Below are 23,386 nucleotides of genomic sequence, written 5' to 3'. Positions count from 1 at the left end.
CCACCGAAGAGCAAATTCTTCAGTATCTCCGATCATCCGGCATGCGATGCGAACACCAGCTGAGCAAGGGCCGCCGCTTCAGAGATGAAGGCTACATTCGGAACATAATGTTCAATGAAATATCCCCGATCAGTGATGTTGGCGTTTTCCGCTGTATATGCCTGCCATTCATGAAAGGTGGATACTACATCGTGCGCGCCGTAGTACAGAAAACGACTGGGGACAACAGTTTTCACAAGCAATCGTTGTGCTCAAGCGCTGCCGAATAGCTACACGAGCTATAAAAGCACAAGCGTTCTCGCAACAAAGCAGCTCTGCTAGCATTTCACTGTATTTTCCCACAACACACCGCTGCATAGGTTAAACAAGCATGCGCGTCCATAAAGACGAGCGTGAGAGGCGCACATTGATCCATTCCGGAGATACCACGCAGAGCTCTCCATCACGGATATGATTCGAACACACGCATAACGCACCTTCTTCTGCCTGTTAATACATGGCACATACCCACAGCGGGGGATTGGTCAGGGTGTAGTGGCATAAACAAGAAAATATCCATAGGAGATTATGACAAAATTTTAGCACCATGCGTGAATGCTCTCGTAGCTTCTTTTTCGTTGCCCGCTCCATCGCGCGTTGAAAGCGGCTCACAGCACTTGCCCATTTGGCCTTCTTGCTTGAGAAAGCAAAAAGCGTCGGAACGAAGTTTGAGTGCCGCGGTGACATTCGAGGCCTTCCCGCCCATGAATAAAACACTTCGTGATAGACTGCACACGCATTTAAACCCAGTACCTCGTCCGTACCTGTCACAAAGTGATTCCCGCACTGTCTTGACGTGCTTGACGGTGCCCAAGGGCGGCCACGATCGTCGAGCCGGCGAACTGCTTTTATCCACGATTCGCGTCGAAGGCTGTCCCTGGAAGCGAAAAAATCCGAGTTTGCTTCCCTTTACATATTGGGCTTTGCAGCCGTATGCAACACATTTCGTAGGTATCGCCAAATGCGTCGCGCTGAACGCCCGACGCCTGCAGCAACGCACCCCGCGTAGGAAGCCGGTTTGTTTACACTCCCACGGCCGGTATCGAGGAAGCGCGCGACCCTTCCAATATGTTTCGCGACACCGCCGCCAGGGGATGGGCGCAGTCGCGTCGTGAAAAAGGCGGATTCCCCACATTCCGCGCGCGCGCGCACCGCTCTCGCTGCGTGCTTCGGTGTCCCAAGGAAGGTCGGCATCAACCTGATCCTCATCATTATAGACGTTTCAGCGTCTGCTACAAGGTCTTCACTAAGCGGAAGAACATGCTGTAGCATATTAGAAATGCCCATGAGTTGGGGGCGGAAGGAGCATTCCGTAAGTGCGATCAATGCAGCAGCGGGCTGCAACGCTGGAAAATTTGGTTCGTCACTGCTGCGTAGTACACCATGCAGTTCCGTGCCGGAAGTCTGCATCTTCCCTTTGGAACGACAAAGTTAATTATTTCTATATCGTGCATGAATTTGAAAGCAGTCTGCCGCTGTGACGTCTCTCAATGTCTCCTTTTTTTTTTTTTCTTGGGTCGGGGCTGGGGGAGCTTTTTCGTTCTTGAGCAAGTTTGTGCGAATGCAGTACAAGTTAGTCCGTTGCGCGCATATACAGTACTGTGCGTTTTTATCGCTGACACTTTCAAAAATTTCCCCGCCTCAACCGCTGGTTCGTTTGCGGTGAAACTGCACACAGAGCTTGCGTATTATGGTAACTTTTGTATCGTAGGAAGTTTGACAACGGTACTTTCTTAGTTGAGCCGTGCATGATGCGAAAACATAATCGTCTACGTAGCGATCGGCAACCAAAACCCGCAGACGACGCTTTTTCGCTGAAGGGCGGCGGTGGCGCCATCTGTTTGCGGTAGCGCAAAGCGTCATGTCAAGGCCGTCGAGGAGAGCGTTGCAAGGAGCGCGGGCCGTTTGAATATGCCGTTCCTGTCGTTTCGTCTGCTTCTACTGAAGCGCTTACAACATTTTCGACTAATTAAGCGGAAAAATATCAGAACAAATGATTTAACGAGGCTTTACCTTTTAAAGAATATTGTTTGCAATGCTCGCCTCGGCGGCCTAGTCGGGACGCTTTCCGCTGCCGAAAACAGATGGCGCTACTGCCGGTTCTCAGCGAAAAAGCGTCGTCTGCGGGTTTTGGCTCGCCGATCTCTCGTAGACGCTTACGTTTTCGCATCATGTGCGCCTGAACTAAGTAAGTACCATTGTCAAACTTGCTACGATACAAAAGTTACCATAATACGCAAGCTCTGTGTGCAGTTTCACCGCAAATGAGCCAGCGCTTGAGGCGGGGAAATTATTGAATGTGTCAGCGATAAAAACGCACAATACTGTATGCATGTATGTGCGCAACGGGCGAATTTGTAGTTTCTTTCTTCGAGCTTCTCGTATTTCATATTTATCCGTGCTCTGCGCTGTGCTCCTTTCGTGGCTTGTGTAGAGCGCGCTCGAACGGCGGACTCTGTTGTGCATTTATGACAACCGCCACTTGGCGTACGGTACAGCTTTTAAAGATATGAGGTTAAACGCTATCCGAGTTCCACGGGAATGTGCATGAAAACTAAACATTTTGACAGATTTGCCTGTCTGGTTGGGTTTGAAGACTTATAATAAACTGCACTTCTCCAACCAAAAATTTTAACTCTTGGTTGGAGATGTGCAGTATAAGAGAATGTGCATGACGTATGTACTACATACGTGCACTCCGGTGACGGTGCGCCGACAGACAAGTGTGGATCGACTTCGCGTGGAACTGCATGCATGTAGACGGTTCTGGAGAATGCTTGGCAAACCCCCTATTTTGTTTAGTTAGCACTGACATTTAGCACGGGAGTTTCAATTGCCGGTCCGTACCTGTTTAGCATGACGTTTTGTGGGAGATATTCGAAACAAAGGGTTTCTAGAGGACGACAGTACGTGTTCGATATGATGGACGCGTACTTTGGCTACAGTGAACTGACGCCATATACAGGTTTTTGATTGGGCTGTCGTGCTAGAAAACAAAGCTGCTCGTTTCACTAACCTGCGCACAAATATTCCGCGGAATCGTTCGCCACTGCAGGTCCGTTGCGTGCATATTTATGATCGGTTTGCTAGCTGGCCCAACAAGCGGTAGAAAACGGTGATCACGCAATGGGAAGCCGCGGCCTCGATCCGAGCGTAATACCTTGCGAACTCCTTTAGAGCGGACTGTAATTAAATCTGTACAGATGCTTAACTGTGAAGCCGGTGATGTGCCTTCTTTGATCGAGCTTCTGCGTCCTCGCGTCCTGTTTCCGTTTTGCGCGGATTTCCTTTCGACAGAATTAGGTGCCCTAATTGTTTGAGTCGATTTCGAGAAGCTCTTATAATATGACAGCTGCACTCGAAAAAGCTTACTTGCGCCATCTAGAGGCACATGTTCGTTGTTATAGTGCTGCGGACAACCCCGGTTATAATCGGGAGCCAGAGTTGCTTGTCCGGCGCAATCAAGTCGTCTTTTTGAAAATCGAAGCACGGAAATGTTTGCTTGTGGCTCGTCACTCTTGCAGAGGTGAACGTATCTAAGCTCTGGAAGAATTGCCAATATTTCTGGTAAACTGTCCGCATCCGGTAGATACAATCGGCGCATCAAAAATCCATATGCTATAGCGCTGCAGATCATATATGATATGGACTGTCAAGTGAATTAACCTTCACTTTTTGTCTCGGGTCCCTCATTTCTTTTTGAAATGAAAATAAACTTCAAACTGTAAGAGGAAAAAAAAAGGTTATGTCTCTAAGGAACGCTCATGCCTTCAGTATCTTCAGGTGCACATGTCCGCAAGCCAATGACTATAACATATTGCATTCTGTGACCTAATTGCACACTTCTATATGTGAAAGTGGTTGTTATTTAGGCAGCTACCAAACGCATTCAAATATTTATTCAGGTGACGGTAACAAAAGCACAGCTCAATGTATCACAAACGTTTGCGATTGAAATTGAAATGCATTGGGCATTTGAAGATATACTGAGCAATATTGAAAAAAAAAAAAAAAAAACATGTGCTGTATATTCTGCAAGGTGCGAAGTTTCAACTTTGAAGCATGTACAAGTGGGGACACTGTAACGGAAATTACAGTGCACATAATGCTTAATGTTTTTCTAACAGCCATGCATTTTTCATTTGTCATTCATATTGAGTGCTTTCAATTTTAACACCCGTGTGCATAATATTTCATATAGTATATTTTCTGCACAATTTACAGAGTTCCATGAATGGAAAGCACAGGAGGAAGAGATCCAGGTGTGCAAGCTCATTAAAAAAGGCTTCCCAATAGAAGTGCAAGGACGTTCTACAACTGTCAGGAGTGGCTAGACCAAGCCCAGGCAACAAGACTCTTGCGATGTAACGTCAAGGAAGCTGCAAGTGTGGTAAGACATGCTTCTCTTTTATGATCATGACAAGAGGTCAAGGTCTTATACCAGAGTGCACATTATGGGCACGATACCAACATTGCACACCTGAGTATAGGTCTCCTCATTTGGCTGCACTTTTCGCACTAGTTCACAAAAGTGCCATGCTAGTGCAGCGCCAGTTCGTGCGGCGCGAGTGTAGCCTGACACTAGTATTCCCGGTGCAGTGGCCAAATCGAGTGCAAAAGTGCAGAAATGTTTGTCTGCTGCAGACATGTGTTGGTGTTTGTCACGTCGTTTGACATATGCGGGGGTTGTGCTAGTTGTATTCAGCACTGTGCATTTGTTCGAAGAGGTGCATCTCGTGGAGCGGCCATTAAATTTGTTTATTTCAAAAGTGATGAAAAATTTGCCACCATCCTTTCTCTTGCATTGTGCATAGTGGCGCAGGTTGACCATCACCGAGTCAACAGGTACTTGAGAGAGGCAACAATTTTGGAATTCAAGAAGTTGTTCAGACTGTTGCTCGAATCGACCTTTGACAGTTTATACGGGTGGCTCAGGCTGTTGCCGTTCTATCCAAATCTGCAGTTGTCTGCCAATTGCAGCAGGAAAGGGTTGCCTAATAACTTCGATTTATTTGAACTCAACAACTCGTGTTCACTGTCGATAGACGGTGTGGTAGAGTGACTATCAGAGACTGACTAGCAGGAAAAGGTGTCGGCTGACGGTGACCTCGAAGACAGTCACGTGCGGATGATGTCGCAGCGAGTCATCACAAATGTTGCAATCATCCAAATATTAAACATCTCACAATCTGCCTCTTCTACAAATGCTCTATCGTGCTGGGTGTAATAATAATATTTGCACACAAAACAGAAATAACGTAAAGCAACTTTCAAGGCTGGACAGAAAGATGAGAGCCCATACGCAGTGCACCTGAGAAGCAGTCACTTACATGCGCATACACAGGCATGCACGCGCACAGTCTTTTCAGCTCTTTGGTGAGGGCATGGCGCAGATGCTGCATCTAGCACGAATACACTGCTGTCTCAATGCCCCTTGGCCATGTGGCCGTCTGCTACGGAGCACACCAAACGCCTTGCACTGCTTGCATAAGAACTCTCCTGGAAGCTAGTGCAGAAGAACTCGTGCAGCACGAAGTCAGATTGAGTGCCGAAGTGCAGGTGGCACTAGCTGCACTGTCAAATCGAGTGCAAACATGCTGCACCTCCTGAACTGGTGCAGAAAGTGCAGCCAAATCGAGGAGACCTTTTCACTGACCGGGAAAGGGCGAGCATTGTTGATGACCTTTCGAAGTGAGTGCCCATGAAGACAGTATTGAAAAAAATTGGATGGACACTTAAGCTCTGCCCTAAGGATATGGTGTGAGTGTTAACGAGTTAATTAAAGGTCATTGTCAACTTTACATACTTATGTCCCTGTGAGTCCCACTCCTTGTGCAATGGTACAGAGGTTAAAGGGACCCTGAAATGATTTTCATGGGCATGTTTTAGTGTGACAGATAGAAGTGGTCTTTGTGGGTATTCGAGTCAAATTTGAAAGCTCTTCGTGGACCCTATAATTTAGAAATAATTTTTAAAAATTGCTGCTCGCAGTAGCTCGCAACCAATTAGGACGACACATCTCACGGCATGTCCCCTATCCCAGTAACGTCAGTGGGCAGAAGAGCCAGCCTTCAAGCTTGTCCCGTCTGCTCACTGACGTCATCGGGGTAGGGGACACGCAGTGAAGTATGTCGCCGTAATCGGTTGCGAGCTACTGCGAGCAGCGATTTTTAAAAATTGCTTCTAAATTATAGGGTCCACTTTGCTATTGCCTTAATTACGGCGTCCCAGGAAGAGCTGCTGAAGGTATCGGGGTCATGAACAGTGTGTGTTGACTCCGCACTTAGAACAGTAGGGCACGAATTTGAGTTGGTTACTCTTTTGGTGGTGGAGGGGTATGGAGCAGTATTGCCTATGGCCTGCTTCATCTGCAGAACAATTCATGAGAGAACCTTGGCAGCATTCTTTGAATCCATGAAGTCCTCCACAGGAGCCCTCTCACTAGAACTTCCATGTCACCTGATGCATCTGAATACTTCGAAAGATGCAGGTTCGATGGAAGCGAAATGGTGGAGGTCCGTGTACTCTGTGATGTCAGTACACATTAAAGAATCCCAAGTGGTCAAAATTATCTGGAGCACTCCGCTACGGCATCCCTCATAGCCTGAGTTGCTTTGGAGCGTTAAACCTCATAAAACCAAGCATCTGAATACTTGAAGGCCTGGCCAACAGTCAAGGGCCCACCTCAAGTGAAGAATTATTGCGATGATAAAAGGAAAAGAACTCGCAGCAGATATTTACTGTGCTGTTCATGACCTGCTAGAGGGCATTGACAAGAATGAGGTGGCTAAGCTTCTCAAGTCATCTCTGGCCAACATGGACCCCAGGCTTCAGGAGTTTAATCAGTGCTTTAGAGGAAACTATGCTCACTACCAGGGGTGTGGGCCTACAGTTTCTTAACAGGGCTCGGCATCAACGCAAACATGCATGTTGAAAGAATGCACAGGACTTTAAGGCATAGTTTCTTGGAAGGTAAAAGGAATCACCATGTTACAAGCTCATCTCTGCACTGATGGACACGACACAAAACTCTTTGATGGAGAGGGTAGCCCACATTGTGAAAGAAAAGAAAACCAGCACGATGAGCTGGATCGAGAAGAACCACATATCTGCAGTGGCAATTACTGCATCTGCCAAGAGGGATGAAGAAGGACCATGGACTGTGAAATCCTAATCCACAAAAGGCCTTGCAAACAGTCTCAAAATTGACAGGTGGTGCCTGCTCACCTCTGAAATGCACCAAATGTGTTTGGCGGTCTTCAAACATGTGCATTCTTTGTGTGGTCATCACTAGCACACCTGAAAGAAGAGATCAGTAGATTTTGAAAACTACTGAAGCAGTGTCATCACATTCAGCAAATTTTGTCATCTTAGAAAGTGTTAAAATAACAGAAGCCTCCATGAGCGTGGCAAACTCAGTATGTCTTGGCGAAGATGGAAGTGATCAAAGAGTAATAGCAGAGGAAAAAATTTCTCAGGAAATGCACTACGAGGTCTGCAAGCTTTTGGACCCTGTACTCAAGACCTGTGAAGACAATGCAAAGCAATAAATGTTCCACACATCAAGGCACCCAGCAAACAAAAAAATTTAAAGATTTCATTCTACTGAGAAACCAAGTCTGTCGAGCTGAGGTTCAGGTTTTTCGAAGCAAGCCAAGCTTCAGGAGACGAGCACGAAAAAGACAAATTCTCAACAGCAGTATCGAGGCTGCTGTTTTAATTACTTCTCCACGACACTACTTTTGAAAGATGTGATGGACCCTACGGCATCCTCTTCTGGTCATTACATCTCCTTGACTAGTTCACCTGTACACTCATAGACATAACATAAGAAGTGTTCAGCTGTGTGGTACCAGTTAGGTGCTGTGTGCGTTAGACTGTGGGAGACACCTCTATGCTCACCACATGTGCTGCAGGTAAGTATATTTTTCTCTCAGCACAGTGTCTTGCACACTGCAACTGCAGTGCATTGGTTTTGCTGCATCTGGCTGAGCCAGACCACTTCTTATCTGGGCAGACCCTAGCTGCTATGGAGTGCGTCTCCCAGGTTGCGGATTGGGAGGCTCTAACTAAGCACCTGAGTTTAAAAGTCACTATAGGTTTGATTAAATGGACACATCTCCAGACACGGTGTGTCTTACAATGCCAAGGGTGCTTAGTAGGAGTGCAGCTTGCAATTGCGGACCTAAGGAGGTTTCACTGCCTTGTCACATTCTTCACCCGTACATGTTTTCTTCTCACCCAGGTCGATGGTTGCATGTCGCTAGGAATCAACAAAGTTGCTGTGGATGCAACTTGATGCACACAGGTTCTGATCAACTTTGCTGGGTGACACATAACACTATTATGTGGTATGAAGTAAGAGACAAGTGTGTGCAGAGCTAAAAGAGATTACTGCTCTAATTTGTGGCATTGTGATGCATTTCAGAGGACAAAGAGCCAAAGAGATCTGAAGACAACAATGCTGGCCTTCCATGATTCCATTGATGACGTCATTAGCGTCAGTTACTGAAATACTTGAAAGATGACAATATATATACTGTGCCTTCAATTTACTTTAGGTTCTACTATATTGCAATTCGCCTGTTCTAGCACTGCAATAAAGCTATTACATTTATTTTGTTCATGCAGTTGTGTTGTCTTCCAATCTCTTTGTAGGTACGTGCTTCCAGAGATTTTCGAATTTATGAGTAGCACGGTCTACCGTGCAGTGAACAAATTAAGAAAGCCTCTCAGTGGTTATGGTGCTTGGCTGCTGACACGAAGGACGAGAGTTCGATCCCTGCCACGGTGGTCACATTTTGATAGAGGTTGGAGGCCCGTGTACTGTGTGATGTCAATGCACGTTAAAAGAGCTCCAGGTGGTCTAAATTTCCCGGAGCCCTCCACTGTGGCATCCCTCGTAGCCAGAGTTGCTTTGGGATGTTAAACCCCTCAAGAACAGTCCAAAACCAAGCACTTTATCAAGATATGTGTTAGCTATCGTGAATAATTTAATGTATCTTATCCTAATAAAGACAGTCAATGCATTGTAGATTGTTAAACCATGCTCCTCAGCATCCACATAAATGGAAGTACATACACTCAAATGGGATAATTAACTGATGGCCTCTGAATTGAGATAGGACAGGAGTGCACAAAATAGGCATGTCTAGTTGTCCCTTTGTCCAAATTTGATTTTCATGTTCATGTGATGTCAACTGAGTGCCACCTAAGCAGATCTGATGTAATGGTTCAGGTGACAGTTTGCGCTAGTAAATGTTGAGATAAACCAAAATACTGACCAGTGGCAATGATTACATAGCAGTGCTCAGAAGGTTTAACAATGATTATGAAATATGGATACATGCTTACTGCATAACACTATGTTGCTGTAGTGCTGGTGGTAAATGGCTGTTCGTAGAATGGGCAGAAAGAAGCAGACGGCATTTCATTGAGTGGATGGTAAAATGGGTGTCTGCATTCACAGCAACAGCCATTTAGAACAGCAGCATGGCAAACTCTTATGACCTATGAGGTACTGTTCCAGCCTTTTGTTATGAAGTCTGTACTGCATCAGCAATGCATAAATATTTATGCGCTGCTCTTCAAAAATTTGCATTATCATGAACTGTGCAATTGTTGCACAGAGAAAACAGCCTTGTTGCTCATCTGGTGATGTGCATATGGAGTTTAGTGTAAAGAGGTATAGATAAGTTTTTGCTTGCAGGTTTTCTTCTTTGAAATGATGTATTAAATATTATTATATATGAGTCACCACATGGTATTCCCCTACAATCACGAAATAATTTATAACAGATTTCTTTTTGATGCTGTTTTGGTTCCGGCTTAAATGAAATTATGGCTGCGACGTGCAAGATGGGTTTAGGTCATGTCAGGGATGAAAAAAAAAAAACTAACTTCTCATACATCATTTCTGGTCTATCCAGCTTGTGAAACAGGCTGGCTTAAGCATTGCAGTGGAGCCAAACGTGACTCTAAGTGAAACTTCATATCTGCAGCTATTGCACGTTTTTTTCATGCCTGACGTGACCTAAATGCACCTTACATGTCGGTCAAATGTTTTAGGGGAATCCCCCAAGGTGGAGTAGATTTGTAATAAGGGAGTAATTACTCATTGACATCCACCCGAGCGCAGCTACAGGCTGCAAAGGAAAGCTATACAGCTTCCTCAGAAACTTCGTAGTTAAAGAAAAATTTGTTCTGGTCCGGGGTTTGAACCCGGGACCACCGCTTCAACGGAGCAGTCACCCTACCAACTGGGCTAACCGGAACGGCAAGCTTATGGTAGGGAGAGAGTGAATGGATTAATAACTCGAAGTGGGATCAGTGTTGGTCAAATGTTTTAGGGGAATCCCCCAAGGTGAAGTAGATTTGTAATAATGGAGTAATCACTCAGTGACATCCACACGAGCGCAGACATATGGCTACAAAGGAAAGCTCTCGCCCTACCATAAGCTTGATGTTCCGATTAGCTCAGTTGGTAAAGCAACTGCTCTGGTGGAGCGGTCAGAAATGCTCGCATCAGGAAATAATCATCTTGGGCAATATGAATGCTCACTTGGAATACTTTGACGGAGCTACAGATGCAACGGGGAAGATGTTAGGAGAATTCTGCAATGCCCATGATGTAGTAATGGTTAATACGGAAATAAAATGCGAAGGGAAAGTAACGGGTAAGAAATAACTCTCACTCAACTATCGCCTAATGTCACACAAACGGTATGATAGATTAAGAGGCATGGAAATTGACGAAGAAGGTATGAAAAGCCTGGGAAGCGACCACAGAAGAATTAAAATTACATTTGGTAGCGCAATACCTGCAATAGGAACTCGAGGGAGGGAAATTAATGTCACTGATGCACAGCTACAGGAAGTGTCGAAACACATTGAAGACATAGTATCCATGCAGCCGAATAGGGAGTGGACATAGGAGGCCCTAGTGGGGGTTTTTCAAAGGGAGCTAGGGAAGGCCCAAGGCAAAAAGAGAAGAAGGTAGAGAAGGCACCAAAAAGCTGGTGGGACAGGAACTGAAGGCACCCATAACGCGACGACAAGGGGCATCTAGGGAACATGGATTAGCAAAGAAAAGGGGGGCCACACCAGCCGAGGTGGATTCAAAATGGAATGAATACCTTGAGAGCAAAATGGAGGCAGAGACATTAATTCAAGCCAAAATAGGAAAGGCAGGAGTCCAGTAGATGGCGGAGATAAATAAAGAAATGCTGGTTTTGGGAGCACATTAAGCTACAATGGAAGAGGACAGAGGGCATCCAAAGCACACTGACCACACAGGAGGGGAAAAAAGGAGAGGGAGAGGATGCAAGAATTTATCGGACAAACAATCGAAACAGCATTTGCAGAGCCCGAGGCAAACGGACTATACTGAGAGCAGAATGGCAGTGGGACAGGGGAGGAAGAGCTTAGGGAGACGACAGCAGGGGAATGGCACAGAATAGAAAGCAAGCTTCCCACCGGGACAGCAACAGGGCAAAACCGCATACCTATAGATTAATTACTATACTAGGCCAAAAAAGCAAATTGAAATTACAGCAGACCATTGAAAAACTAGTAGGGGGAGGAGACATTCCAAAAGACTGGAACGTGAGCAGCTAGGATGAGACTAATGTACAAAGGCAAGGGAAACCAAGGACAACATTAAATCCTACCGAGCAATTATGGTCACATCAGTTATATACAGGCTAGCAATGCAGATGGTGATAATGAGAGTGGAAGAATGGGCAGAGCGTGAGGAGCTGCAGAACGGTTTCTGAAGGGCTAGACAGTTGGAGAACAATTTATTCGTTGTAACTCAGTTGAGGCAAGTTGGAGGCCTCTGTGGATAGCATTTTTAGACATTAAGGGGGTGTATGACAATGCGAATAAGCGAAAGCTTTGTGGCCAATTGAAGGCATATGGTACCTTGTATGCGTGTCTAATTATAGGCTCTACTTTGGCTGTTTTAGGTATGGGAGTGCGTAGACAAGCTTGCTCAGTAGGAATGCTTGTACTAATCTGCAGAGTTATCCCTCCTTCACTCCCGTCCTTTTGTTGGCAATTCGTCTGATTAGTCTTGCTGTTATGGTTACAGGATTCACAGTTTTACTGTCATGTTTACGGGGTTCTCATGAAATTGCGAGCACCGAATAAAAATTAAAATTTCGCGCCTGCAACTGACAGCCGTAGTCACAACTAATTTTAAGAATTGGTCTATCGAAAGCACGTCAGCGTGGCTCGTTGGTCTAGGGGTATGATTCTCGCTTAGGGTGCGAGAGGTCCCGGGTTCAAATCCCGGACGAGCCCAATGTTTTTCTTTTCAGTTATATAAATTTTTTTTTCTTAATATTCAAGACCCGCAATTCAGATACAGGGGAGTGATGCGTATCTCCTCCGCTGCTCAAGGCAGCATGCATTAAAAAAGCAGCTCACCTTGAAGGTGTGTGCTTACTGGTAAAAAATTTACAGGCAGCGTTCTTTGTGCTTTTTTTTTTCCACAGAGGGCTGATATGTTTTCGTTAGTAGTTAGCATGATCCGCGCTTTTCGACCTCCTTTTCAGACCAGTCTACACTGGCGTTTACGCAAGAATGATCTGATTATGTTCTGCTGTTTCGTATTGGTTTCACAATCCTACGAATTGTCAAACATATCAATTTGTTTCTACTGGCCTCAAAATTGAAATCGTTTCGCCTAAAACAGCGGTGCAAAACTATCTGTTCAGAACTAGCGTCTTCAAAAGATGAAATGTTTTAATACCGAAATCAGGCACGGAGCAGTGAAGCAGGCTGCGGACAAAGCTAGCAGCAGCCAACCCTAACCAATCCATGGCTGCGAGCGCTGCGTCGTCTGCTTTCAGGAAAGAACGCTCTTGAACACTGTAAATGAAGTACGAGACGAAACAGTGCTCCCGGTGTGGTCAGTAAACACGCCTGTTGATTACACGTTGCACGGCGAGTATGACAAAACCACAGTTGCGGCGGCCTGATCGTATTCCATTACCCCGGGCTGTAATGAGGCCGCTGCAATAGAACATTAAAAAATAATCATGAAATGTGCAATCTGTGCATTCAGGTGGAAACGCGCACAATATTTTCCTCGTGTTATTTTCTGCAGTACTTCTACACAGTGACGCTTTCACAATAGTGATGAGCGGACAGTGGATTTTTATCAAAACTGCAAAATTTTGAGCGCCCCAAGCCCGCTCAAACGCACACACAACCTGATAAATAAGAAGAAAAAAACGCGTTATGAGGTGAGGGGTGCGCAGTATTGGAAATTTCAGTGAAGGTCACGTTGCCAAGTCGGCTCGTTGGTCTAGGGGTATGATTCTCGCTTCGGGTGCGAGAGGTCCCGGGTTCAAATCCCGGACGAGCCCAAATTTTTCCACATTCCACAATTTTTCCACATTCATCCAAACAAAACATTTTTTATTTTTTATTTTTAATTCACACCCCTGCTCAATAGTACCGCCATCGTGCCAGCATTTCTCCTCTCCCCCTACAAAAAGACCTTGAATCTCGGCAAACTATTTCAGTATAAATAGGGCCCTTCGTTTCAAGGTAAAACATTATTTACCCCGACTCTTGCTACCCAAACATGCATCTTAAAAATCGGTTTAAACCTAATTTATCCTCGAAAACGAATCTTCAAGATGATGTTGGTTTTCCAATTCACAAAGCTGAGGACACTACAAATTTGTCCCTAGTGCATATTCCGTTGAAGCGGCTTTGGTCAACTAGGTGTCTTAAACCTCTCTGAACGCTCGTTTTCATGAGGCTGATGAATTTGAGGATAAGTTCTAAAGGGGCGATTTAGAAGCGACATGCCAAAACATGGCTACTGTCAAGACATCTTATTGGAGTCTCTGTGTGAAGTGTTACCCACCATGATGACACCATAATCAAAGGATCTTGCATGTTTAAAATTGCTGCTATGATGCTGAATGTTACTGCACTGTACAAATAAAGGCTGGCCACAGTCTTGCTCAGATGAGGGAATGCTCCATAGGAGACCGGTAATGTACACGATGCACTATTTCCAATACATTAAGAACAACCCACGATTTCCATGTTTATAAAATAATGAGCAAAAATAGGGCATTTTACGTTTAGCAGAAAAACAAACTGTGATAGGAAACCGGTGTGTTCAGCAAAAAATGATTCGAAAAAGACCGAACTACAGAAGGTTTTTTTGAATAACCCGATGTTCACCAAGAATTACACTCGAAAAATATCACAAAATTCCACCACCCCCCATGCCAAATTGCAGAAAAAAAAAACCCAAAAATGAAGGGCCCTCTAAGCATAAACCAGTGCAGTGTAAAAATAGATCCTAGAATTCAGTAGTGTGGGACATGCTACATGCCATAATATAGTAGTAACGGATGTCTTATCTACAGCTTTTGTGAGAAGTATTCAGGCCACTTCAGTTAGCGCAATGAACTCTGTGTGGCTTTTCGAACATTCTGGACACCCCCCGAGACCAGAAAATAGGCTGGTCAGTTCTCACTGTATGCTAGAACAGGCTATGTGGACCTTTGCGAGTTTGTGAAAGAACAACTTTTTTTATTTTCTTTACTAGTTAGCATCTAGCCCCATTAGTGCTAGTGGTGTCTGGTTCCTTTTCATGTCGTCTGTTGGACTACTCACAATTCAGTATGCACTAAAGTATGCGCTACGGTATGCAATTTACCCGCATTGCATTATTGTTAATGCAGTAAGTCCAGTGCCAGCCTTTTCCATCCTCCATGGTAGTTAATTTGTCATGCGTCACATAGTTGCTGTTCCCTCGGACTGAGCGTTTCCCTACACAAGACAGCAGCTCACTGCTAAGCATGTCTAAAATATGCATTTCCGTAACATCCCCACATCAATCTCAGTAAGCCACTAACGGCTTTCGGGGTGTCTTAGCAATTGATATCCATGCAAACCGTGAAGTGTCTGATTACAGAGTTGGGCAAAACACCTTGAGCACTAGGATGAGAACTTAAGTACGCAAAAATGCAGAATACAAAACCACTGAGCTACCCAGTCAGTGAGAGCATGCCTCAGCATGAATGCCCATAGGCACCACAAACTGGCACTTAGCTGAGTTTGTATTTGATTTCCACTATGCATTTATATTAGAGCTGAAACACCCTTACTCCTTTGGACCGAACCGCTGAACACATTAAAATCAAGTTTCTGCTCCCCAGGCGACTGGTTCAAATCTGCCATTTGGAACCTGCAACGAGAGTTTTGAAGAATGGACAAATCTGCAGCTTTCCTTCAGAGTTCCATTTGCTCTCGTAGCTTCCACTACTTGAAATGTACAGAACATTGTTTCTGACCACTTCAAGCTTGAAAACAAATCGAGCAAATGTGCACAGATCAAGCTGCCAGCAATTAATTCCTTATCAAATGTGGCGTACAGCTATACAGCCTCATTACAGAGCTGATGCAATGAGTAGATTCAATGGGACTAGTAGGAAGAGGAAAAATTCCAGGGATGCACTTAAGTCCGCTTAGGCGCAGTAATGCAAAACCATTTCGCTTACTGTGCGTCCTTCCTCCCTCATATGCATCCACCATCTCGCCTATGCGCGCGCCATCTGCTGTACCAGCGCTGCACATCGCAAGGAAGGGTTTCAGTGGGTGATGCATGTAGGCGCTATGGCTGCACTTTTATTCAGTTTGTGCGGACACGCTCTGTCCACAACTTCCGTCCACAGCGCCTGTCCACAGCTTCCAGTGACGCCACTCATGAGCCAAGAAATGCTTTCGCATTAAAAACAAGCGGTGTACTTGCTGTCGTCAGCAGCATTAATGTGCTGACTACACTGAAGATGTTTGTATAAACGTACCTCTAAAATATTGCACGCATCACTTTCCAAGACGCCGCTGCGGTGAAACAAACAGCTGCACAAGGGACAAGAAGAAGGCTGCAGACACGTTTAATGAACATGAAAACTGATGCATTCTTGAAACTATAATACAAAACCACCGATTAGCACTATGGAGACTTGACAAGTTGTCAGATGCCAAACCACGAAGGCAGACCATGCCGATGGGGATCCTGGCGGATGTATGTCTTCTGAAGCTGTTGAGACTGCTCCGTCTGCTTCTGCATGGACTCTTGCTTCTCCATAACAGCGGTTTTGCTGAACAGGTCAGGGAAGGTGAACTCCTCACCTTTTGGCTGCTCCATAGGCGTGGTGGAAAACAATGGAAGGGCAAAGGAAGGGGAAAAAAAAGGAAGAGAAAGACAGCTTAGCTGAACGTTTTCAGGTGAAAAAGGTAAGGAAAATCACACACCGCAGTAGTATGCAAATAACAGCAAAATAAAATACTGACATTTCTCATCCAATAGGGCAATGCACAAACAAATGTCGTGCAATATACAAGTGTCATGACTAAACTAGAAAGATATAGTATATCTAAACTCGATGTCTAAAATAGCTGAGAAAAAAAAAAAGATGCAAGATATGAATGAAAGAAAGAAGCCCAGACAACCAAACAATATGTCAAAACTGAGCACATCTGCATGATGAATGTGCATCTCCTGCCAAGATATTGATGAAAATTCAGGGTAAGGCACTAAAGAAAAAATTCACCTCTTGGGAAACAAAAAATTTGAGGGCACTTAAGTCTGCTTACAAGAAGGAATGCGAAAGCATGTAACTTTCTAGAATGCAGGTTTTTTCCACGGTGCCAGTACCCGTTGTATTCTTTTATATTTTTATTTTATTTGCAGTTTATTATTTTATTTTGCCTTTTATCTTTATGCTCATACATTTTTAATGTTTCTATGTTTATTTTGTTCTATTTTTAATTTTATTATCTATTTAAGTCTTGATGATGTCATTTGATTGACAGCTAAGGTGAACACTTCCTGCAAACGGACACTTCCAGCCGACTCATAAGGCAACTCAGGCTTTCGCCTTAAAAATGTGCTTTATCATGTGAGTGCATCCATTATACAATTCAAAATGGTACATCTAAGGTTTAAGAAGGAAAATAAATGGAAATACATAGTGCTTAATTTCAACAAGTCATCTGGTTAAAGGTTTCTGGTGAAGCAGCAGGTCCGGTTAGGTTGTGGTACCGGCTTCAAGCCATGGACCAGGATAAATATTCAACTACAAAGTTTCTCTAGAAGCTGTATGGTGCACTTGGATGGATGGCAATGATTAATTACTGCCTTATTTCACCAAGTCTATGGGTGACACAAAAGGAAAGATAGGAGCATACAGAATTGGTCAAAAAAGAAAATGGTCCCAGCACGGTGGCTCAGTGGTGAGGGCATTCGGCTACTGGGTCGGAGTACCCGGGTTCGAACCCGACCGCGGCGGCAGCGTTGATGGAGGCGAAACGCAAATGTCGTGTGCTGTGCGATGTCAGTGCACATTAAAGATCCCCTGGTGGTCAAAATTGTTCCCGAGCCTTCCACTACAGCACCTCTTTCTTCTTTCACTCCCTCCTTTCTCCCTTTCCTTACGGCACAGTTCCAGTGTCCAATGAGATGCGAGACAATTACTGCGCCATTTCCTTTCCTCAAGAAACCAATTACCAATTGTCAGCTGTGCCAACGAGGATGCATTCACTTTCTCTATTATTTTTTGCGCACATGCGCCATTTCAGTGAGCCAGAAAATTTTGCTGCCAGTCTGCACTGCGTCCAGGTGGTGTCATTTTCTACACTGTGTACTAATGGCTGCATCCATTGGTAGGTCATGATGACTCAGTCAGATAACACTTCGAGCGAAACACACCGCTCTGCAGCCTTCAAAGAAGCCTCATCTATTGCTAACCACTGCAAAACAAAACATTACAGTGACACTCGAACACCCTTCCTGTCACTGCCAGTCTGTTGTTATAGACAGTGACCACTCACCAGCGTGACAAATGCGACCCGGAAGTCATCTTCCTTGACTAAATATGTCTTGCCCTCAGCTTTCCTTATTTTCCCTGGAAAAAAGCAACGCAGAGTGGCACAGGGCATACACGAAAGCTCGCAAACAGTCACGCTTAAAATTCCGCTTCATTTTAGCGTTGACATGCTGTTTCTTGCAAGGTATGAAATTCCCTGCTGAATGTTTCAACATTTTGGGGTCCAAGAGACACTTACGTATATATGACATGACAGAGGTGTGCGACTCCGCTACGTCTGAAATGTGCATAATTTGTTTTGTTTTTTTGCGCGAACCACTGTAAACGATAGGAGGCATGGAAATACTACGGAATCTCATTCACTTCAACTTGCTCACTCTAAACTTCCAGTTCCAGTTTATTTGAAGCAGTTATTTGGTAGCGTCAACATCAACTGTTATTAAAGAGGCTCTCCTCAGTTCAAACAAATCTCCACCCCCTTGAATCTGAAGTAGCAAGAGTTGACTGTCCAGAGGCAGCAACAGAACTTTCAGTGAACCAAAGAAAGAAAAGCATAATCTAGGCAAACTTAATAGCTCTTTGACTGACTGATGAAAAGCACACACTAGTTTGCACAGTGTATTTTGGTCAATTCTCTGCTCTCTAATATGAACTGCAACAACATTTGCTGCACAAGAGATGTGGGAGATTAAGAAAAGCCCACGCAATATCTTATGTCAGTGACTCCAGTACTGACCCTTTGCTTCAAGTAAAAAAATTTGAGTTGCATCCGAGATGCAAGAAATGTGAAAATTTGCTCGCAATATTTAGCCAATTGGAGAACCAAATTTTTGTTGTGTTTTTGTTTGGAATGATGCACAAGATATTAGTATACATGCAGTGGAATTTGGCCCAACCAGTAAATAATTTATAACTGTATTTGGTGTGTCCACTTGCAGTAACTGCCAGAAGGAGTTATCAGAAACAGCCCGAATAAATGCATCACCCCACCTTGAATAATCTTGGTCGTAACATCTGCCACAGGCACCTTGTAGATCTTTTCCAGGTAGTTCTTGACATCGTACTTTGTCATCCTGGAAGATACATGTGTGAGCTTCAGAGCGGCGCCACAACAGGCAATAGCGGTGCACAGGGCATTGGCATGGTAGACACAGTGGCATCAACTTCAGGCACAGATTTATTGAAGCGAAAAGCTTCACTACGCTGGGTAAAGCATCCTTTGGGTAGGCAGCACAATGACCTTGAATGACCTTCAGCCCACCATGTATGACCATATATGTGGTGCTGTTATGACGCCGAACCTTTCACTCCTGACCTTTAGTTGACCTTTGACCTTAAGAACATCCGATGGGATGATGTGAAGCCATGAGATGACATGCGATGGAGGTGCCGTAAGGCCATGTGACACCACGTCATAGCCGCCTGGTCGTGTCGGTATATATAGAACGACTGTCGTGAGCATGTAGCAGAGCTGCCATGGACGAGTCTCAGACACTTAGCAAGTGTGCTTGGTTTTTGCTGAATTGCAGGGTTAGGCAAGTTAATTTTTTCTTCCGAGTTTTACCGAGGTCAAAAAAGCTGTTCCACATTTTGATTGCACACTATAGTTGAGCTCATTAATGTGCTTAATCAGTGAAACTAACCAAATCTGAACTGACTAAACCTGCAATGTTGCCTCCTCCTACATTATCGCATCACATGGTGCGTGCTTACAGCCAGCAAAAATCCAAATGCCTGCCTCAATCCCCGCAATTACCACCTCCACGAAGCGGAAAGAATGGGAGTGTACAAACAAACGTGTAATTCTCCTTTCAGAAACATCAAAGATACATGAAAATTTGTAAAACATTAAATATTACTCTCAAACAAAGGGTCCTTTCCAATAGTGCTTAAAGTATCTACAGAGAGGAGGTGGAGTAGAGTGCTGAGGTAGACAGAGGCCCAACTTAGTGAGCACCCCGGCCAGAGCACAATGGGCGTGTCACTGGCCAACTGTAAATTACACTTTGCAGTAATTACCTTGTGCATTAATTTTGGCTCTATCTTGAAGAACTTGCAGAACAAGCACCCACGGTGCTCTAATAAGAAGGCCACATTCCCCCCCAATTCGTTTACTGAATGTTCCAGTGCTGTGAAAAAACAACAGTAAATAAAAAACACAACACCTCTGTACTACTGGCAGTTAAGTTAGAGGCCATGAAAGTTGGTGAAAAACTCAATTTCCCCACAGATTACCAGTTAAATTTTTCCCCTTGACATAAGTCTGCAAACTTTTTTTATTTGGCATGACCGACAGTTGCTGACGTCACCGTCAAACATGGCTCCACCCCCATTCGAGCTTTACCAATGCATTCTCTCAAAAGAAGGCAGAGATACTCACTGGACAGGTATGATGAACTTGATCTCATTTGGAGGGAGTGGCTTATCATGTTTCACCAGCTTCATCCAGAAGTTGGGGAGGAATATCCGAAGCTGCGGATTTCCCTTGACATACAGTGGGTACCTGGTTAGCAAGCATTGTTTGTAAAACGATGGGTCAAAGCATACATGACAAAAACAGCATCATGTCTTCTACATGTTCCGCTACAATGGCTTATCAACATCACCTACCGATGCAACAGACTCCTAATATGTCGGCACTAGTACAACGCAAGTGTACCTACAGCAAGGCTGTAATGAGTGTTATTGCTTTGCAGTCGAGCAGGCCAATTTTGTATGAATGTTAGTTCGTTTTTTTCTCTCACGAAAACTTCCCTTACCTTAGCCATTCCTCCTGAATATTTGACAAACATACTGGCAAGTTACCCTGTGTGTGGCAACAAAATACAAGCCACAAAATATTTTGGCTTCCTTTTACAGCGCAGAGTACGCTTACGTGCATATCTCCATATAAATTGCAATCACGGAGACTGATCGCCCTAGCCTGCCTATTTCACAGAATAGCCTACAGATAGTCTACAGTGCCTACTCTTCAACGCTGCCTCTTGTACAACCAAACCGCACCTCACGCCGTTTAAACAACCCTGTAAGCTTCCAACGCATATCTGGTAGAACTGTTGCATTTAATTCATCTGCCGTGCCGCAGGCTATCATTCACTGGAATGGTCTTCCGCAACACATCGTGAATATTCGTGATCCAGCTCGTTTTATGACCGAAATAACGGCCATTTTTTCAAGTTACCAACGTGTCATGAAACACAGTATAAATGATGTTCCTACTTTTCAGTGGCCAATACTAATAGTAAGTTTTAAATAAACGTGATACTCATGCTCCTAGTCATTACCCCTATGTTTTCCCCCCTCACACTATACTCCGTTCTTGGAGCTTGTGAGGAGATATGAAAAAAAAATAAATGCATTCAATGTCATCGTGTAGTTGACAGACAAATGGATCCAAATTCCGCATCGGATCATAAAACTACGCGCACATCCGACTGAATAACTTTGCGCGAACGGAAATTTTCAGCACTTTTGCGCGTTCTGTTTAACAATTTTCTACATCACATGTGATCAGCAAATAACGAAATCAAATCATTAACTAAAACAGAAGCACTCCGGTACGATTTATGTCTCTAGACGTCGATCGTACAGCACCCGATTTTGCATGCTACTAGTTTCAACCATGCCCATCGGATAGAAACTTAATGCCTCACTACGATATTTCAGGGACTAATCATTCATAACCGCAGCAAGGATTTACACAGAGCGTCGAAAACCTTAACGGTACCCGAAAAGTGTGAAGACAAACTCGGAAGCACCGACAATGACTTGTAGACAGAAGCGATCTCATATTACTATCGAAGTAATTGTACAAGTCTACAAGACTGCTATAGACTTATCTTGTTCAAATAATTACTCTGAGGTAATGAGTGCTCTTATTCGACAAGCACACAGTGTTTGTCGCCAGGCAGGCAAAACGCGGATACTCACACGCGGGACGACATCTTAGGACGCAGCAAGCGCCCCCTGAAAATGGACCGAGAGAGAGAAAGGTTTCGGTTTCGTAACAAGCAATCGACGTGCAGCGCTGTGATGAATCCTCGCATGCCAAAGTTACCTGGCCCTGGACGAGCGGATTTTTCAGTGAGCCCAAAAGTCTTCCTACGTTTAATCATTTCCTCGCTCGCTCACTCACAACGTGATTAGACATCAAAATATTGAAATTTGTTCAGCTTTGAGCGCTTGACTTTAAAAGAGTATATAGACACGAAATTTTGCTGGGGTGATTTCATTTCTTGCAATAATGCATGAGAGATAATAGTACACACGTGTCACCACGAAATCGCCCGAAACCGCTAAGTTTCTCCTCTAGCTCTTGCATGTGCTTTTTCGGTTTCTGTTTCAACGCGCGAACGATGGCTGTGACGTGAAAGTGTAGGTCATGTGAGGCATGAAAAAAATTGCGAAGTAATCGCTGCTTTCTCATTCGTTCGCATTTCGCCTCTTGAGTAGGTTTTCTGAAGCATTTTAGGGAATTAAACGACGGCCATACTTCACAACCCGCTAGTTACAGCTATAGCTCGGCCGGGTACACCCTCCCGAGAGGCTGTGCAGCGAGGGGCGCAGCATGTACGTCATCTGGTGCGTTCCTTTACTGAATTCTGCTGCTACCGCGCGACCTTCTCATCTTCTCCTCGCCGCTTACGCGCTTTTCCCGTGAAGACCTCACGGAAGCCATCCACTAAGGCACCTGTATTTCTCTTTCTTCCTTCAAACCCTTCCGCATTTGAGGTGTCCACCGAGAAATGAGACATTTACTGCACTCTCCTTCCAAAACCAAGTTGCCGGTTTCTCATACCCGGGTTCGAACCCGACCGCGACCGATGGAGGCGGAACGCAAAAGGCGCGCCTTGTGCCGTGCGACGTCAGTGCACGTCAAAGATACCCCAGCTGATCGAAATTATTCCGGAACTCTCCACTACGGTCTCTCCTCTCTAAGCTTGTTTCGCTCCCACCTTCCTTCCCTCACTGCGCGGTTGAGGTGTACACCAACTGCCATTTCCTTCCTCAACTACTACTCTTTTTGCTGACCTTTCTATACTACGACTCTAGCTTCCCGCCGTTGCCCTTGGAAACGCACCCCAATATGCACTGAACTCCATTGGACGTCCGTAGGGCGTCTCAAACGTCCCCAGGACGTCCAAGAAAGTTTTAGTGCCCATTGAGCGTTGAGCTTGTGCAAGTGCGTTTATTTATTCATTCTTCCCCTCCTTCACTCCTCATTCGGCCCTAAAAATCATTAATTTTGAGGTGTCCATCGGAAGTGAGAATGTTACTGCGTCTTTCATTTCCTCATAGCCAATTACGGCTATGCATTAATAAACACTACTAAAACACGCTACGTCATTCGCCCCATCTAAATGTTCTTTGTGAGGTTACCCCTTAATGAGGCGTACAGGTGCTGTGTATTAATTATTGCACTCCAAGACGAACAGAAATTACGCTCGGACTGGTTTTTCGGCGGCATGTACTAAAGAGACATA

The 23,386-nt window shown here is 44.7% G+C and overlaps 1 protein-coding gene, 1 long non-coding RNA gene and 3 other non-coding genes across 8 annotated transcripts; 3 read left to right on the top strand and 2 right to left on the bottom strand.

Moving 5' to 3' along the window:
- Window positions 1–2,146: 2,146 nt before the first annotated feature.
- Window positions 2,147–8,659, top strand: LOC144105316 (uncharacterized). Of its 4 annotated transcripts, none has more exons than XR_013308761.1 (3): window positions 2,147–2,227; window positions 4,264–4,429; window positions 8,468–8,659. It is a non-coding gene; the product is annotated as an uncharacterized LOC144105316 (long non-coding RNA). The 4 variants fall into 4 exon arrangements; XR_013308762.1 differs by lacking the exon at window positions 2,147–2,227 and adding an exon at window positions 2,638–2,878; XR_013308759.1 differs by lacking the exon at window positions 2,147–2,227 and adding an exon at window positions 3,449–3,565.
- A 1,580-nt stretch (window positions 8,660–10,239) lies between these two features.
- TRNAN-GUU (transfer RNA asparagine (anticodon GUU)) lies at window positions 10,240–10,313 on the bottom strand. The gene has a single exon. It is a non-coding gene; the product is annotated as a tRNA-Asn (tRNA).
- A 1,957-nt stretch (window positions 10,314–12,270) lies between these two features.
- On the top strand, window positions 12,271–12,342 carry TRNAP-AGG (transfer RNA proline (anticodon AGG)). The gene has a single exon. It is a non-coding gene; the product is annotated as a tRNA-Pro (tRNA).
- A 998-nt stretch (window positions 12,343–13,340) lies between these two features.
- On the top strand, window positions 13,341–13,412 carry TRNAP-CGG (transfer RNA proline (anticodon CGG)). The gene has a single exon. It is a non-coding gene; the product is annotated as a tRNA-Pro (tRNA).
- A 2,539-nt stretch (window positions 13,413–15,951) lies between these two features.
- mRpL23 (mitochondrial ribosomal protein L23) lies at window positions 15,952–21,850 on the bottom strand. Its single transcript, XM_077636795.1, has 4 exons — window positions 20,284–21,850; window positions 18,894–18,976; window positions 17,908–17,981; window positions 15,952–16,213 (listed from the first exon to the last, which is right to left on the bottom strand). Exons 1-4 carry the CDS (start codon window positions 20,346–20,348, stop codon window positions 16,049–16,051), a joined length of 387 nt encoding a protein of 128 aa, XP_077492921.1. The 5' UTR covers window positions 20,349–21,850; the 3' UTR covers window positions 15,952–16,048.
- Window positions 21,851–23,386: the final 1,536 nt, after the last annotated feature.

The sequence above is a fragment of the Amblyomma americanum genome, chromosome 9 (genome assembly GCF_052857255.1).
Source record: "Amblyomma americanum isolate KBUSLIRL-KWMA chromosome 9, ASM5285725v1, whole genome shotgun sequence".
Taxonomy (NCBI): Eukaryota; Metazoa; Arthropoda; class Arachnida; order Ixodida; family Ixodidae; genus Amblyomma; species Amblyomma americanum.
Note: the sequence above shows the minus strand (reverse complement) of the source record. Positions and strands in the feature narration are given on the sequence as shown.